At 46.1% G+C, this 14,491-nt stretch overlaps 2 protein-coding genes across 9 annotated transcripts in view; one reads left to right on the forward strand and one right to left on the reverse strand.

Moving 5' to 3' along the window:
- LOC116327387 (dentin sialophosphoprotein-like) lies at nt 1-5,422 on the forward strand. Of its 3 annotated transcripts, XM_039610004.1 has the most exons (8): nt 1-119; nt 1,084-1,599; nt 1,743-1,840; nt 1,941-2,066; nt 2,409-2,758; nt 2,877-3,005; nt 4,017-4,094; nt 4,210-5,422. In XM_039610004.1, the coding sequence occupies exons 2-8, from the start codon at nt 1,109-1,111 to the stop codon at nt 5,389-5,391; spliced, it is 2,454 nt and encodes an 817-aa protein (XP_039465938.1). In that variant the 5' UTR covers nt 1-119; nt 1,084-1,108; the 3' UTR covers nt 5,392-5,422. The 3 variants fall into 3 exon arrangements, with proteins under 3 accessions (XP_039465938.1, XP_031604829.2, XP_039465939.1); XM_031748969.2 differs by having other exon boundaries at nt 1,941-2,758; XM_039610005.1 differs by lacking the exon at nt 1,084-1,599 and having other exon boundaries at nt 49-119; nt 1,941-2,758.
- LOC120439226 (lysophospholipid acyltransferase LPCAT4-like) overlaps nt 2,866-14,491 on the reverse strand; it is a 26,979-nt gene continuing 15,353 nt past the window's right edge. For 4 of the 6 annotated variants that reach the window (XM_039610014.1, XM_039610013.1, XM_039610012.1 and 1 more), the window contains 7 exons: nt 14,330-14,384; nt 13,914-13,996; nt 8,473-8,598; nt 8,202-8,355; nt 7,920-8,012; nt 7,703-7,841; nt 5,531-6,196 (listed from right to left, as the gene is read on the reverse strand). In XM_039610014.1, the coding sequence (XP_039465948.1) occupies nt 6,039-6,196; nt 7,703-7,841; nt 7,920-8,012; nt 8,202-8,355; nt 8,473-8,598; nt 13,914-13,996; nt 14,330-14,384 (808 nt within the window). In that variant the 3' untranslated portion in view covers nt 5,531-6,038. Of the gene's footprint in view, nt 2,976-3,944; nt 4,074-5,530; nt 6,197-7,702; nt 7,842-7,919; nt 8,013-8,201; nt 8,356-8,472; nt 8,599-13,913; nt 13,997-14,329; nt 14,385-14,491 lie in introns of those variants that run through there. The other 2 variants (XM_039610011.1, XM_039610010.1) reach the window with 2 other exon arrangements.

Below are 14,491 nucleotides of genomic sequence, written 5' to 3' on the forward strand. Positions count from 1 at the left end.
TATGGAATGTTTATGTACAAAAATTTGCCTTCATCTGGTTTCTTTTGAATTTTGGTCTGAGCTGAGTGTGCACCTACTACAGCATCTAAGAGAAGATCATTTTATCTTCACCAACAAAGGTAAGCGAGAAATGCTATTAACTACAGTGTGCACTGTTTCTGTCGTGTGCATGCAACGCTGAAAGGCTGTCTTGTGTTTGCAAACACCACTGTGTGGATATCTTTCACTGAGCACTGATTGTTTTCATAAAGGTTGTCATAACTGCTCATATTAAGCCACTGTGTTGAAATTAGAGGTGACTCTGTACCACCAGTACGGCTAACCCAGTCTTAAGCATCTAAACTCCCTCACCTAAACACTAAGTTAATAATAAAAACTTATCTGCATGCACTGAGCCCGGCTCAGTAATGTTGTCGCCTAACTGTGTGACAAATGTTTTACTCTGCTAGAGCACACAGCCCACACCATCACTGATTTTATTCTTACTACGGCCTTTTCAAAGGCAGATCACTCTTCTAAGCTTCCCAGACTCGGCTTGTTTGTCGTTTCTGACATATGTCCACGCAGGTGACACAGTCACAGCTCGTCATGTCATTAGTGATATATTTGTCTTTACGCCACGTTAAGCATTTACATGTTAGTTAACGTGGAGCTGTCCATACGTGGAGCTCCAAAGCACCTATTTGCAAGAGTGAAAGCTGGCTTTAAGATAAGAGACGATAAGCCTTTATTTAACCCAGGTTGGGCATCAGAAGAGGCAAAGTTTTTATAATCTTCAGTTGTCTAATTTTGGTAATTCTGTATGAATTGGAGCCTCAGTTTCCTGTTCTTGGCTGCCAGCAGTGACACCAGATGTTGTCTTTTGCTTCTGTGCATTCAGATATGCTCTTCTGCATACCTTGTGTGCACCTACAAGTGTTTATTTGAGTTACTGTTGCCTTCCCATCAGCTCCAACCAGTCCACCCATCATGCTTTGACCTCTGACATCTAAAAGAGTGTAACACAGAATGGTCTTTCTTGATCCTCATCCATCCTATAACCGTTAAAATCATCAATATGAATCGCCCTATTATCTCTGACAGTAAAGAAGCAACACACAGGACCAGGATGGATCCAGCTCGGTTGTTTCCAGTGTCCCTGCAACATCCCAACCTCCACCAACACCTTCAGCAGCAACACTGGCAGCACCTTCAGCAACAGCAGCTGTCTCCTGTGAGCTCAGCTGCAAGGGTAATTCCATTTGTCCCCAAAATAAGAGCTACAGAATGGCAAAGAAACAGAGTAGACTGTCATCCAGGAAATGAGCAGCATGCTGTGCAGCATCTCCCAGCCCAGGTGGACCCCTTCCAAATCCTCCTGCCAGCTGTCTACCCGCCTCCGCTCCACCTCCAGCCTTTATCGCCTGGTGAGCCCCTGTATAGGCCCTACTCTTCTCAACAGTCCTACTGGCTGCCCATGCCCACCTACAGTTACAACGCCCAGCCTTACATACAGCTGCCCTTCAGCTCCTTGCCAGAGGTCAGGTCCAGGCCCGGGCACCGCCCACCAATTCTGTGTCCGCAGATCGTGCTGCTCCATCAGGCTCACTGTGCAGATCAGTAAGGGCTATATTACTATATATACTGTATATAATATATATATATATATATTACTATATATACTGTATATACTGTATATAGTATATATAGTATATATACTGGATATGTCTTGATTATGTCTGACTCCACCATTTGTGCCACAGGGTCTACATAAGTTCGCCCGCAGAGGTGACAACAGCATCACAGTGGACAGAGGTGCATGCAGGGTCAGGAGGTCAGGGGTCAATGAGCTGTGCAAAAGGTACCTGAACAGCTAAGCTGACCACCAGCTGAAAAAAAAAAAATCAAATATGATTGAAATTTAATTAGACTGTTTTTACTATGTCTGCCTTCACTCACAGAGGACCAGAAGAACAAGCCACACAAAGGCAACCCAGGCAATGACGCCAACCCGGGCAATGACGCCAACCCGGGCAATGACGCCAACACGGGGAATGACGCCAACACGGGCAATGAAAGCAACCCAGGCAATGAAGCCAACCCAGGCAATGAAAGGAACCCAGGCAATGATGCCAACCCAGGCAATGACGCCAACCCGGGCAATGACGCCAACACGGGCAATGACGCCAACACGGGGAATGACGCCAACACGGGCAATGAAAGCAACCCAGGCAATGAAGCCAACCCAGGCAATGAAAGGAACCCAGGCAATGATGCCAACCCAGGCAATGACGCCAACCCGGGCAATGACGCCAACACGGGCAATGACGCCAACACGGGCAATGAAAGCAACCCAGGCAATGAAGCCAACCCAGGCAATGAAAGGAACCCAGGCAATGACGCCAACCCAGGCAATGACGCCAACCCAGGCAATGAAGCCAACCCAGGCAATGAAAGGAACCCAGGCAATGACGCCAACCCAGGCAATGACGCCAACCCAGGCAATGACGCCAACCCAGGCAATGAAAGGAACCCAGGCAATGACGCCAACCCAGGCAATGAAAGGAACCCAGGCAACGACGCCAACCCAGGCAATGAAAGCAACCCAGGCAATGAAGCCAACACAGGCAATGAAGGCAAGACTCCCAAAGAAAACATCCCAGCCAGTCTTACAGAGGACTGTGATTTTCCCGGACCTACAGCCTCTTTAGATGAGGAAGCAGTGAACAAACATTCCGTTGAGGAATGTTTTAGTCTCCTAGAGTCTTTCTTTGACCAGGTGAGCAGCTGTACTGAAACTGTAAACAGCTTTTTTCAACCAAGTCATCCACAAGCAGAAAAAATCAATTTTGTAAGCTGTGTTTGTGTATAGATATTTTACCCTTTGTCTGTTCCAGCTGCTTCCCACTCAGGATGAAGACCCCAGGGAGGAGGAGCATGGAGAGGCTGGGTACCTGAACATGGAAAACAGTTCCTTCCTGGAGTATCTGGATGAGCTGTGCAGAGACGAGGAGTTTGTCAGTAAGGTAAACTGTCCATGCATGACCCTTTCATTATATTTAGAGCAGGAAGACAGTATCACACCAATAAATTATGTAAAGTGTCATATATTTGTTGCTGTTAGCAACTGTTAAGAAAAAGCTGATGGGGAAATACCTGTGATTTGAATTATTTCTAATAGCCAGCAGGGGGCGATGCCTCTGTTTGTAAACATTAAATCTGAATGCAATAGTCTGTAAAACAACCTGCTCCTTACTTGATCGGCGAGCTCAATAAACACCGTCCCAATGAGTTCATGGGTCAGTCAATAATTTGAGGATTTACTGAATAAAACACGAAGCTATGTTTTGTATGTTTTGGGTCCCATTGCAGAGAAAAAGAATGATTAAGCAGGTGAGGCTTTAGTGTGAGTGGACAGTTTCCCTCAGATTGTCCACCATCCTCCAGCTGCTCAGGAAAATGTGCAACCTCCCTGTGGTCGGTCAGTGGTTGCTGGAGGTAGCTGGGTGTATCTAGGAGAATGTGGTCCTAAAGAGGGTCTGACTTGTCTGCAAATACTTGTTGACTAACTGCCGAGTCATAGTGAAGCTTGTAAAAGTGCAGCTTACGAGTGTTTGCAGGCAAGTTGGCGTCTTCCATGAAAAACTGGTTAGCAACCACTTGCCAACTAGTTGGTGAATACAGATTTTTACCTAGAGTCCAGTTGTTGCCTGGATGACCCTGAAGGCCCTTTCACATTGGATGCAGCATGCACTGCTAGAGCAAAGGACACAAAATCTGTGTCCCGCTGACCGTTACCCTCTGCTTGTACTAGATGTGCATGATCCTCGTAATTTAAAAAAATATTTCCCTGACTTTGTAACCTCTACAAGAGTTTGTGTTGCATTATGTTCACATGTTTAATAAAAACATGTTTCACTCATAAAGAAAGCTTTGTAACTATACTTGCAGCACATTTTGCTCACAGCACTTCCTGAGTATTAGCCCTTTTTATGATGTTTTGTTGTTCAAACTGTTGCCTTTGCTCTTTGTGCCAGGTGGAGTCCATTGTGAATATCGAAGCCCTCATGTCTCCCCTCTCTGCCAGCCAGGACCTTGAGGAACAAGAGCAAGAGGTAGCATCCTTTAAATACTGATACAGTACAGTAACAATAATTAAAAAACAAAAACATAAATCTTTATTAAAAATGAATGTTTAGGCGATATTTTGTTTTTTCTCTTGCTCTACAGATGATCCTGCAGGAGGAGCTGCCTCCATGTCCTGCAAACAGCGATCATTTCTACGGAGAAACACCTACGGTATCTTCACAGTCACTCTTTTTGGATGCTCCAGGCTCCCTCTTTGCAAGTAGCCCCAATAGAAACGGACAAAATTCATCCCAGAATGGAGTTGGGATCAGCTGCTCCCCCCTCCTGCTCTCAAACCTTTTAGAAGAACCGCCTTCACCCAACCACAACCCTCTGGATGCCTCCGATGCTTTTTCTCAAGATGACTGTTTCGCATCGATCCTGCACTGGTTTCCGGACTCGGATTTTAGAAGCGATGATGCACTGAATTCCATATTGTCCTTCTTGGGCAGGAAGGTTCAGACCACAGCTCCACCTGCTCAGTCTCCCTCTTCTCCCTCTGATTCAGCCAGCAACTCTAGCTCCGCCTACTTTAATCTCCCAGTTAAAAGCAACTTCTCACACTTTGAAAAGACCCAAGAACTCAACAACCCCAGAGGAGGAGAAACGAAGAGTAACAAGAAGCAGCCAGGCATGAATGGTGGAGAGAAAAGCGTGACTACAAACACTCTCGAACAGGAGGTTCAGGCGAGTGAGGAGAATCAGACCAAACCCAAGACCAACATTCTCGAAGCGCTCCGTGAGGTCCTTTCAAGAACACGCGGAATAGAGAAAGACAAGGAGAGGAAAAAACTGCAGAAAAAACAAGGAAAGCAGTCACTTAAGAAAAAGCGGAGCCGGGAAACAAAACTAATGAGCACTGCAGAGCAGCTTTTGGAGCCGACAAAGAAGAAACAGCTCAAGAGTCCCAACATGGAGGACGGGATGCATGGTGAGCTCACTTTTATTGTCAGACATAAGGACAATGCAAGAGCATCTGGATCGCTCCCAAACACGTGCCCTGAAAGCACAAACACCTTTGAAGGGATTTTTCGCGACACAATGCCCCAAGTTCAAAAATCAACCGCGTCAAGCAACGAACCAAGCCTGGAAGCCAGCGCAGACCTCACGGTGAGCCCAGCGAAGAAACGCACTCAGGGATGGCAGGCCACCGGGAAGAGGGGACGCTCGGGAGATAACGCAGGGATGGCAATGGAGCAACTGGAGCAGAGTCCCACAAAAAAAAGCAGGAAAGGCAGCCCAAAGAGGAAAAGCGAGAGGGCGGCAAAGTCCAAAAGAAGCTAAGAGCAACAGTTTGAAAGAAAAATAAATGAGTAAGAGAAAAGTGATGTTTATTTGTGACAAACACCTCAGGACACTTAACGTCCATTTCCTGCTGCAGTTTGATCTGTTACAAGCGCTTAAGGCGGGAAAACAAACAAGGTTTTGTAAATGAATTCACAGTTTATTTGTCAAATGTAAACACGGTTCATTCACACAGAATAAATCTTCCAGAGTATACTTTGTTTTTGCACATGCCATTATCATTATTACTATTATCCTCATCATCATCATTATCCCTTTAACAACACAAAAGTCACTAAAACACATGAGTGGAAAGGTTATAAATACAAATGACAGTGACTGTACACGATGAGGATGAAAAACAGGCATGGCAGTAAACCCAGGAGGAGCTGTCCTTACACAAACACCTCAGAGAGCCACAGCAGCATCACTCAGACTATCCTTAAACCTCAGCGATTGTTTTTTTGGCTTTTCTGTGTCGGTGCAGACTGATAGGATATGTAACACTTTTTGAAACATAACAGCTGGAAAAAAGACTTAAAAGCTGAAAATACAATCTTTAGCTTATTCTGTCCTGTTTCACTCTGGCCCTGCCATTGTGCACTCTGGGGAAACACAAAGAAGGTCCAATTACAGAGAGGAGATCATCATTTGGACTTCTTGTCCTCGTTAACGGAGCCGTTCAGGAGGCTTCTGTTGTTGTTCACAGACGTCCCGTTGGCGGATGGCGGTCTCTCGGGCTGCAGGATCTCCTTCGTCACTTTCTGATAGATCGGGTGGGTTGTCAACACGAGCAGCAAGCTCTCTGTGGAAATGTGAAGACATTTTAGCTGCTCCCATCCACCTCGGTTTAGTTTAACGCAGCACAGCTCAGTGAAGACCAAGCTCGGGTTAAACACATGTATCCTCTAGGTTTGATGATTATTTTTTCTAATAGAAATTTGTAATATAAAATATAAAGTTACTAATAAACTAGACAAAACTGGCTTTTCAGTCGGCTTGTCCAGAGTCCCAGATCCCCAGGCCCGGGGAACAAAGAGGTTATTTTAATCACTGTCAACAGTAAATAAGTACAAAAAACCTGAGCTGAGTAAAAGAGCTGTCACATTAAACTGTGGACTTCATCAAAGAAGCCCACAGCAGGCTTTTACTGTGAGACAAACATGGTCCTGCAGACTAACTATGTGTTTATGCTCCTGTGTTAATGCAGCTAGTTTATCGTTTACAGACGTAACTCTCTGCTGGTGGATGTGATGGCCCTCGTGGGTTCTTAATCCTCTTCCTTCCAGCCTTGTGTTTCATGTAGTGTTGCACATCAAATTTTGCCGTGCATTATTCCCATTGGAAACAAGAAATTCAGTTGGAAATTCAGTCACAATATTCCAGTTTGTGGTTTCAAAGTTTTTGTTATCTCGTGTTTCTCTGACACGATTAGTTGTGAGTGAGTCCAAACTCTTCTTTGGTTCCTAAGCTCAAACACTGCGGCATCACCGAGAGTAAAACGTTCGGACTGAGGGATTTCTAAAGAACTAAAATGTGCAGCTCTGCTGTTACTTCACACATAGATGACGACAGGAAATAACCACAGCAATATTTGTGGGATTATTGAGCCTGGGCTAGCTGGGATATAACAGTGCACTACCTGGTGGCTAGCTACAGAGCTATGGTTAGGGTAATATAAACACATTAGCACAGTGAAGCTGGAGCATGAGCGTTTTCCACTCAATAAAAATCAATGTGAAGGTCCCTGATGGGCAGAGACAAATGAAATCATATGGCAGGGAAAGATGCTGAGAACTGAGCAAACAGTCAGGAGAACAGCTGAGAGGATCGATCCACAACGCAAGGTTAGTAATTAATATGCTGCTGTGTGGTTTGCTTCATGTAGCCACTGAAATCTTAGACAGACTCAGAGTGATTCTTTTATGGAGCATTCACTTACTCAGTGTCTGGTGACCCGTGAACCTTGTAAGGTTTTAAACACTGAGCTTAAAGATGTGCTGCATATGAACGGTGCTAATAAACAGCCAGAGAAGCCCACAGTGACCACTGATTATTTTTAGGGGCTTGTTTAAATAAAATAAAACACAATACAACACGTTAAAGCAGATGTTAGCCTCAACCAAGCAGGGTTGATGCTTCATCACTTAACAAGCGGCTAAAACTTCCTGTGTCTGCACCTTTTTCTCTAATCCTCACACTCACCACGAGTTTGTAGTTTGTCTGCAACAACGCTAACACGAGGCTCTAAAATCTCCGGCGGCCGCGCAGCGATGTGCCGTCAGCAGATGGTTCGCCGTTTGACTCTCACCTTCAGTGAGCTGCTCCTGGTCCTTGGTGGCAGTGTCGTAGAGCTCCTCGGTGCTCTGCTGAGGAACACCCAGCAGCGCTCCCATGAGCTCCGTCAGCTCCTCTTTAGTCAGACTGCCTCTGCCCTCTCTGTCGAACGCCTGCAACACGAGAAGGCTGTGTCAGCGACAAAAACAAGAGGTCTGCTCTAAATATGAATCTAAGAGAGCAGGACTTACAGCGAAAGCATAGTGAAGCAGAGAGATCTCGTCCACATGTCCGATAAGGGCTGCCATATTGAAGTAGATGTGTCTGAGGTCCACCGTGTCATCCTGAAACACAACAAGCACACAAAAACATGTTCTCTGTCATCTGAGCTTTTATTTTGGTGGCATTTCTCCTGATCTGCTTCCTGCAGCAAAGTCATACGCTACTGAATAAACTGACAAGCCTCAAAAATCAAAACATCTGGAACATCTGTGGCTGACGAAGAGCTTCGTTGGCTCTAACAGTAAGAGTACCCTAGAGTACAGGCTGCAGATGTGGACGGCTGTCTTTTTGTTAAGCCCGAGGATGGAGGCGAGCTCCTCTGCGTTGACCTTTGTGCCCCCGTTTCCTGAGCGACACCTGTCAATCATCCTGTCCAACGCTGCCTCTACATCACGTGGGCCCAGACTGATAGGAGAGGAGGACAAAGACCACAGTGTGAGGAGAGGGAGAGGAGGAGTAGCCTGTTTCTCACATGATAAATAACCCAGATTTAGTAAAAGGTAAATCCAAACGGGCTCTCACCCTTTTCTGTACAGAAGTGTCATCGCTTCTTTGCCAGGAGACTCAAGCGGGACAGAGAGGTCTTTCAGTTTACTGACTGGAATCCGGCCAGCCATCACGTAGTCTGAGGCAGGGACTCCCAGAGCGCTAACACACAGGAGAAAAAAAACAAACAGATTACAACAACTGACACACAGAAGTCTAACACAAAGATTTCCCTTTAATCTGCCTGAAGAGGTCCTTCAGCTCTGGAGAGATTTTATCTCAATTACTGGATGATTCTGTTATTATTCTAACATTTTCTTCTTTCTACATGGAAACACAGGCTGTGAGCTCTGTTAGGATCAATGTGGCTCCAAAGTGCAGTTTACAGATATTATCATCAGTCATTATACAAATATTTAGTCCCTGAGATACTAGCAAGCCTTTTTCATTTAAAACAGCCAACGCTAGTTTGAGTTTCATAACAGAATGATAATAATAACTTGTTATCATTCTGTTATCTATCGAAGTAGATAAAAAAACGCTAAATAGCAGCTTTTTATCTACTTCGTGTGAAACCTGCTGTGAGGACAATTAAAGTGTGGCCAGAGGAGACAGACGCAGTGCTCCAGGACAGATTTAAAAACACAGACTGGAATATGTTCACCCACACAGACCTGGACCAGTACGCCTCATCTGTACTGGATTACATCTCCAAAACCACAGACAGTGTCACCACCCAGAAACGGATCATCATGTACCCCAACCAGAAGCCTTGGATGAACCGGGATGTTCGTCTCCTCCTGAAGGCCCGCAACACCGCCTTTAGGTCAGGAGATGCACACACCTACAGTACAGCCAGGGCTAATCTAAAGAGGAGCATCAAAAAAGCCAAACACCATTACAAAAAGAAGGTAGAAGAACACTTCTCCAACTCCAACCCCCGACGCATGTGGCAAGGACTCCAGACCATTACAGACTACAGGACCACCAAACCCTTCCCCGCATCCTCTGATGTCTCCTTCCTCAACGAGCTCAACAACTTTTATGCTCGTTTTGAGCGAGGGAACCCCACAACCACAACCAAAACAGACATGACGCCAGACCACCAACCTCTGACTCTCTCCCCCACCGATGTAGGAGCGGTGCTGAGCAGGATCAATGTCCACAAGGCTGCAGGTCCTGATGGCATCCCCAGGCGTGTTCTCAGAGCGTGTTCTGGGGAGCTTGCAGGAGTGCTCACAGACATATTCAATCTGTCCTTGGCCCACGCTGTGGTACCGGCCTGCTTCAAATCCACCTCCATCGTCCCGATACCCAAAAACTCCAACCCATCTAGCCTCAATGACTACCGCCCAGTAGCACTCACCCCCAACATCACTAAGCGCTTAGAGCAGCTGGTCTTAGCACACTTCAAATCCTGTCTCCCCCCCACCCTGGACCCCCACCAATTCGCATACCGCCAGAACAGGAGCACAGAGGATGCAGTCTCCATCGCACTGCACTCTGTCCTCTCACACCTGGACAACAACAACACCTACGCCTGAATGCTGTTTATAGACTTCAGTTCAGCGTTCAATACAATCCTCCCCTCACAACTCATCAGGAAACTGACAGACCTGGGCATCAGTTCCCTCATCTGCAAATGGTTACTGGACTTCCTGACCAACCGCCCCCAACATGTCCGACTGGATAACCGCTGCTCATCTACAATCACAATGAACACCGGTGTACCACAAGGCTGTGTGATGAGCCCTTTCCTCTACTCCCTCTTCACCCACGACTGCAGACCTGCTGATGGTTCCAACACCATCATTAAGTTTGCAGACGACACCACGGTGATTGGCCTCATCAGTGACAACGATGAGACCGCCTACAGGGAGGAGGTGCGACACAAACAACCTGCTGCTTAACACCGAGAAGACTAAGGAGCTCATCGTGGACTACAGGAGGAATGCTGACCCACATCCACCCATCCACATTAAGGGGATGGCTGTGGAGTGTGTGAGCAGCTTCAAGTTCCTGGGAGTCCACATCTCCGAGGATCTCATCTGGACGACCAACTGCTCCAAGCTGGTCATGAAGGCTCACCAGCGCCTCTTCTTCTTGAGGACTCTGAGGAAGAACCACCTTTCCTCAGACATCCTGGTGAACTTCTATCGCTGCACCATCGAGAGCATCCTGACCAACTGTATAACAGTCTGGTACGGGAACTGCTCTGCCTCGGACCGGAAGGCGTTGCAGAGGGTCGTGAAAACTGCCCAGCGCATCGCCGGAGCACCACTTCCTGCCATAAAGGACATCTACAGGAAGCGGTGTCTGAAAAGGGCTGGGAAAATCATCAGAGACCCCAGTCACCCATCACATGGACTCTTCACCCTCCTGCCCTCTGGGAGGCGCTACAGGAGCCTCCGGACTAAGACCACCAGGTACCGGAACAGCTTCTTCCCCACAGCTGTCAGACTCCTGAACTCTGCCTCCTGACATCTGACCCACGTTAAACTCATGGACTGAACATACACACACCCACAACCACCTACACACACACACAATGGACAACTGTACCCTCAAACACACAATAATAACATGGACTGAACCACCACTCACAACCACTAGCACTTTATACAGCCTCTGTAGAAATTATCCACATATCACATCCACATATCTTAACTGCACTACTGTATAGTTCTGTGTAAATAATCATTCTGTACATACGATAATTTTTAATCCTACAACTGTTTATAACTTGCATAGTTCACATTTCTGTATAGCTGCATATCTCATATTTCTGTATAGTTTTTAGTTCATTTTTTTTTTTTTTTTTTTTTTTTCAAAGTCAAAGTCAACTTTATTTGTCAATTCTGCCATATGTACAGGACATACAGAGAATAGAAATTTCGTTACTCTCAAACCCTAGATGAACATTTAAATATAAGAGAGTGATTAAAAATGCAAGTAAAATAATTTAAATAATTTAAAAAAGTAAAATTTGAATAAATACAGTACAATTTTACATATACCAAAAAAGCTATACAATATACCATATACAATATTCAGGTAACGGTAAATGACATTGAGTGTAAACCAGGCAAGGTAGTGCAAATAGGCAAATAGTGCAAATGGAGATTTGGTAATGTACGGTAGGAGATAGTGTAACAACAAAGTCTTATGAGGTAGTGGCAGTCCAATGCTCCACAAGGTGACTAATAACTGGTGCAGGCCAGTGAGTGAGTCAGAGAGTGTGTGTGTGTGTGTGTGTGACAGAGTTCAGTGAGACCGTGGAGGAGAGAGGGAGAGGGGCAGAATCGGGAGGAGTTAAGCTTCCTGACAGCCTGATGGATGAAGCTGTCCTTCAGTCTGCTGGTCCTGGCCTGGAGACTCCGCAGTCTCCTCCTGACGGCAGCAGCTTGAAGAAGCTTTGCATTGGGTGCGTGGGATCAGCCGCTATGCAGAGGGCTTTTTTAGTGAGACGGGTGCTGTAAATGTCCTGGAAGGAGGGGAGAGAGACACCAATGATCCTCTCTGCAGCTCTCACTATGCGTTGGAGGGTTCTATGACAGGACGCATTGCAGGCTCCAAACCACACAGTGATGCAGCTCGACAGGATGCTCTCGATGGTGCCTCTGTAGAAAGTGTACATGATGGGGCTGGTGCTCCTGCTCTTCTTAGTTTTATGGAGAAAGAAGAGACGCTGCTGTGATTTCTTGGCCAGTGCTGTGGTGTTGTACGTCCAGGAGAGATCCTCTGTGATGTGCACACCCAAGAACTTAGTGCTGCTCACTCTCTCCACAGACGCTCCGTCAATGGTCAGAGGAGCATGTTGGGTGTGCATTCTCCTGAAGTCCACAACAATCTCCTTCGTCTTCTCCACATTCAGAGAGAGATTGTTGTCAACACACCACGTGGCCAGGCGTCTCACCTCACTTCTGTAGTTGGTCTCATCCCTGTTGCTAATGAGACCCACCACCGTTGTGTCGTCCGCAAACTTGATGAAGAGGTTGGAGCTGTATGATGGAGTGCAGTCATGGGTCAGCAGCGTGAAGAGGAGGGGGCTCAGCACACATCCCTGCGGGGCCCCAGTGTTTAAAATGATGGTGCTGGATGTATTACTGCCGACCCGTACTACTTGAGGTCTTCTGGTGAGGAAATCCAACAGCCAGTTGCACAGAGAGGTGTTAAGCCCCAACTGGACCAGTTTTTGAGTGAGCTGTTGGGGATTATAGTGTTGAATGCTGAACTGAAATCTATGAACAGCATTCGAACATATGAGTCTTTTTGTCCAGGTGTGTGAGTGCTGAGTGGAGTGCAGTGGAGATAGCATCATCGGTTGAGCGGTTGGGCCGACACGCAAACTGGAAGGGATCCAGGAGGGGGCAGGACAGTCTTGATGTGTTGCATGACTAGTCGTTCGAAGCACTTCATCAGGATGGGAGTAAGTGCAACAGGACGGTAGTCATTAAAGCAGGAGGAGATGACTTTTTGGAACCGGAATGATTGTGGTGGCTTTAAAACATGTGGGGACGACAGCCTGGATAAGTGATATATTGAAGATGTCTGTGAAGACATCAGTGAGTTCTACTGCACAGTCTCTCAGTACACAACCAGGAATGTTGTCAGGACCCGGAGCTTTTACGTGCATTGATCCTGCTGAGGGATCTCCTCACGCTGTCCGGGGACAGAGTCATCACCTGGTCGCCAGGAGGGGGTGGGGTCTTCTGTGCAGTGGTGCTGTTTTGGGCTTCAAAGCGAGCAAAGAAAGTGTTCAGCTCGTTTATTTATTATTTATTTATTATTTATATCCTGTTCATAGCCTGTACATAGCTTGTACTCACTACAGCCTGTACATACTTATAGTTATAGAATATTCATAACATACTTCATACCGTGTACATTATAACATACCATAATAGACCCATTTCTGTAATATACTTACATATCTATATTATTGCTAATATATATTGTAATATATCTATATCACGGCTAAAGCACTTCTGGATGGATGCAAACTGCATTTCGTTGCCCTGTACCTGTGACATGTGCAATGACAATAAAGTTAGATTCTATTCTATTCTAAGTGAAGTGAAGTGAAGTGTCTTGCCCTAGGACACAACGACAGACTGTTCAAGCCGGGACTCGAACCGACAACCTTCCGATTACAAGGCGAACTCCCAACTCTTGAGCCACGACCGCCTCATCTTTAAAGCACAACACTGCTAAAACTGCTGGGTGTGAGATGTCAGGGTCTCAGATGAAAGCCCAGCCAAGCTGCACAGTCCTGCAGGACACTGGATGCAGAAAATGAGCAGTTTCTGTCATGTGCTCAGTGGTTTCTGTGATTGCTTTTAATTTGGAGGATCACGGATGTTTTACTTTGGCCCTTTTGGTATGGCTGATAGCAGATGGTAGTTTCCAGAAGCAAGTACTGATACACTCAGGCGAACAAGTGAGTCATAAAAGCAGCTTTGTGACGTGGGTCTCACCTCGCCATGACTTTCTGAACGTTGCCTGCAAACAGTCTAGAGTTGTTCTTCTCCTCCTCGGACGGAGTGTAAACAGGCAGGAACTGCAGCACAAGAAACAGACAAACATTGATTTGTGTGTTCACAGCGTGTAGACAACAGTAACAGCTCAATAGAGAGGTAGGCAGGGTGTCCACATGAATCAACACAAACACACGCAGAGGATCTCTTCTGCAGACATGTGCACACACACACGTGCGCTGTCAAAGCAGCTTTACAAACTGAAGACATAATGTCTGCCACACCCCCGCTCACACCCTCCACTACTGATATCACTTGTACCAAATGCACCCTGTGTACACCTTTACGTCATCAGATGTGCTGATAACGTCTAATGATTGATAACAAGTGTGTTGGTGAGCCGAGTGAGCTCTTACCTCAATAGTGATGTTGGTGTATGGCTGTGAAAGCGTGTGAAACAGCACCTGAAACCTAACGAGACAAAAACAGGAAAATATTGGTTACTTTTTTCTAAATCCACACATCCATCTATTTTCTTCCAATTATACAACTTTCAGCCCTAAGAAGGAATTCATTGT

The sequence above is a fragment of the Oreochromis aureus genome, linkage group 3, assembly GCF_013358895.1.
Source record: "Oreochromis aureus strain Israel breed Guangdong linkage group 3, ZZ_aureus, whole genome shotgun sequence".
In the NCBI taxonomy this organism is placed as follows: Eukaryota; Metazoa; Chordata; class Actinopteri; order Cichliformes; family Cichlidae; genus Oreochromis; species Oreochromis aureus.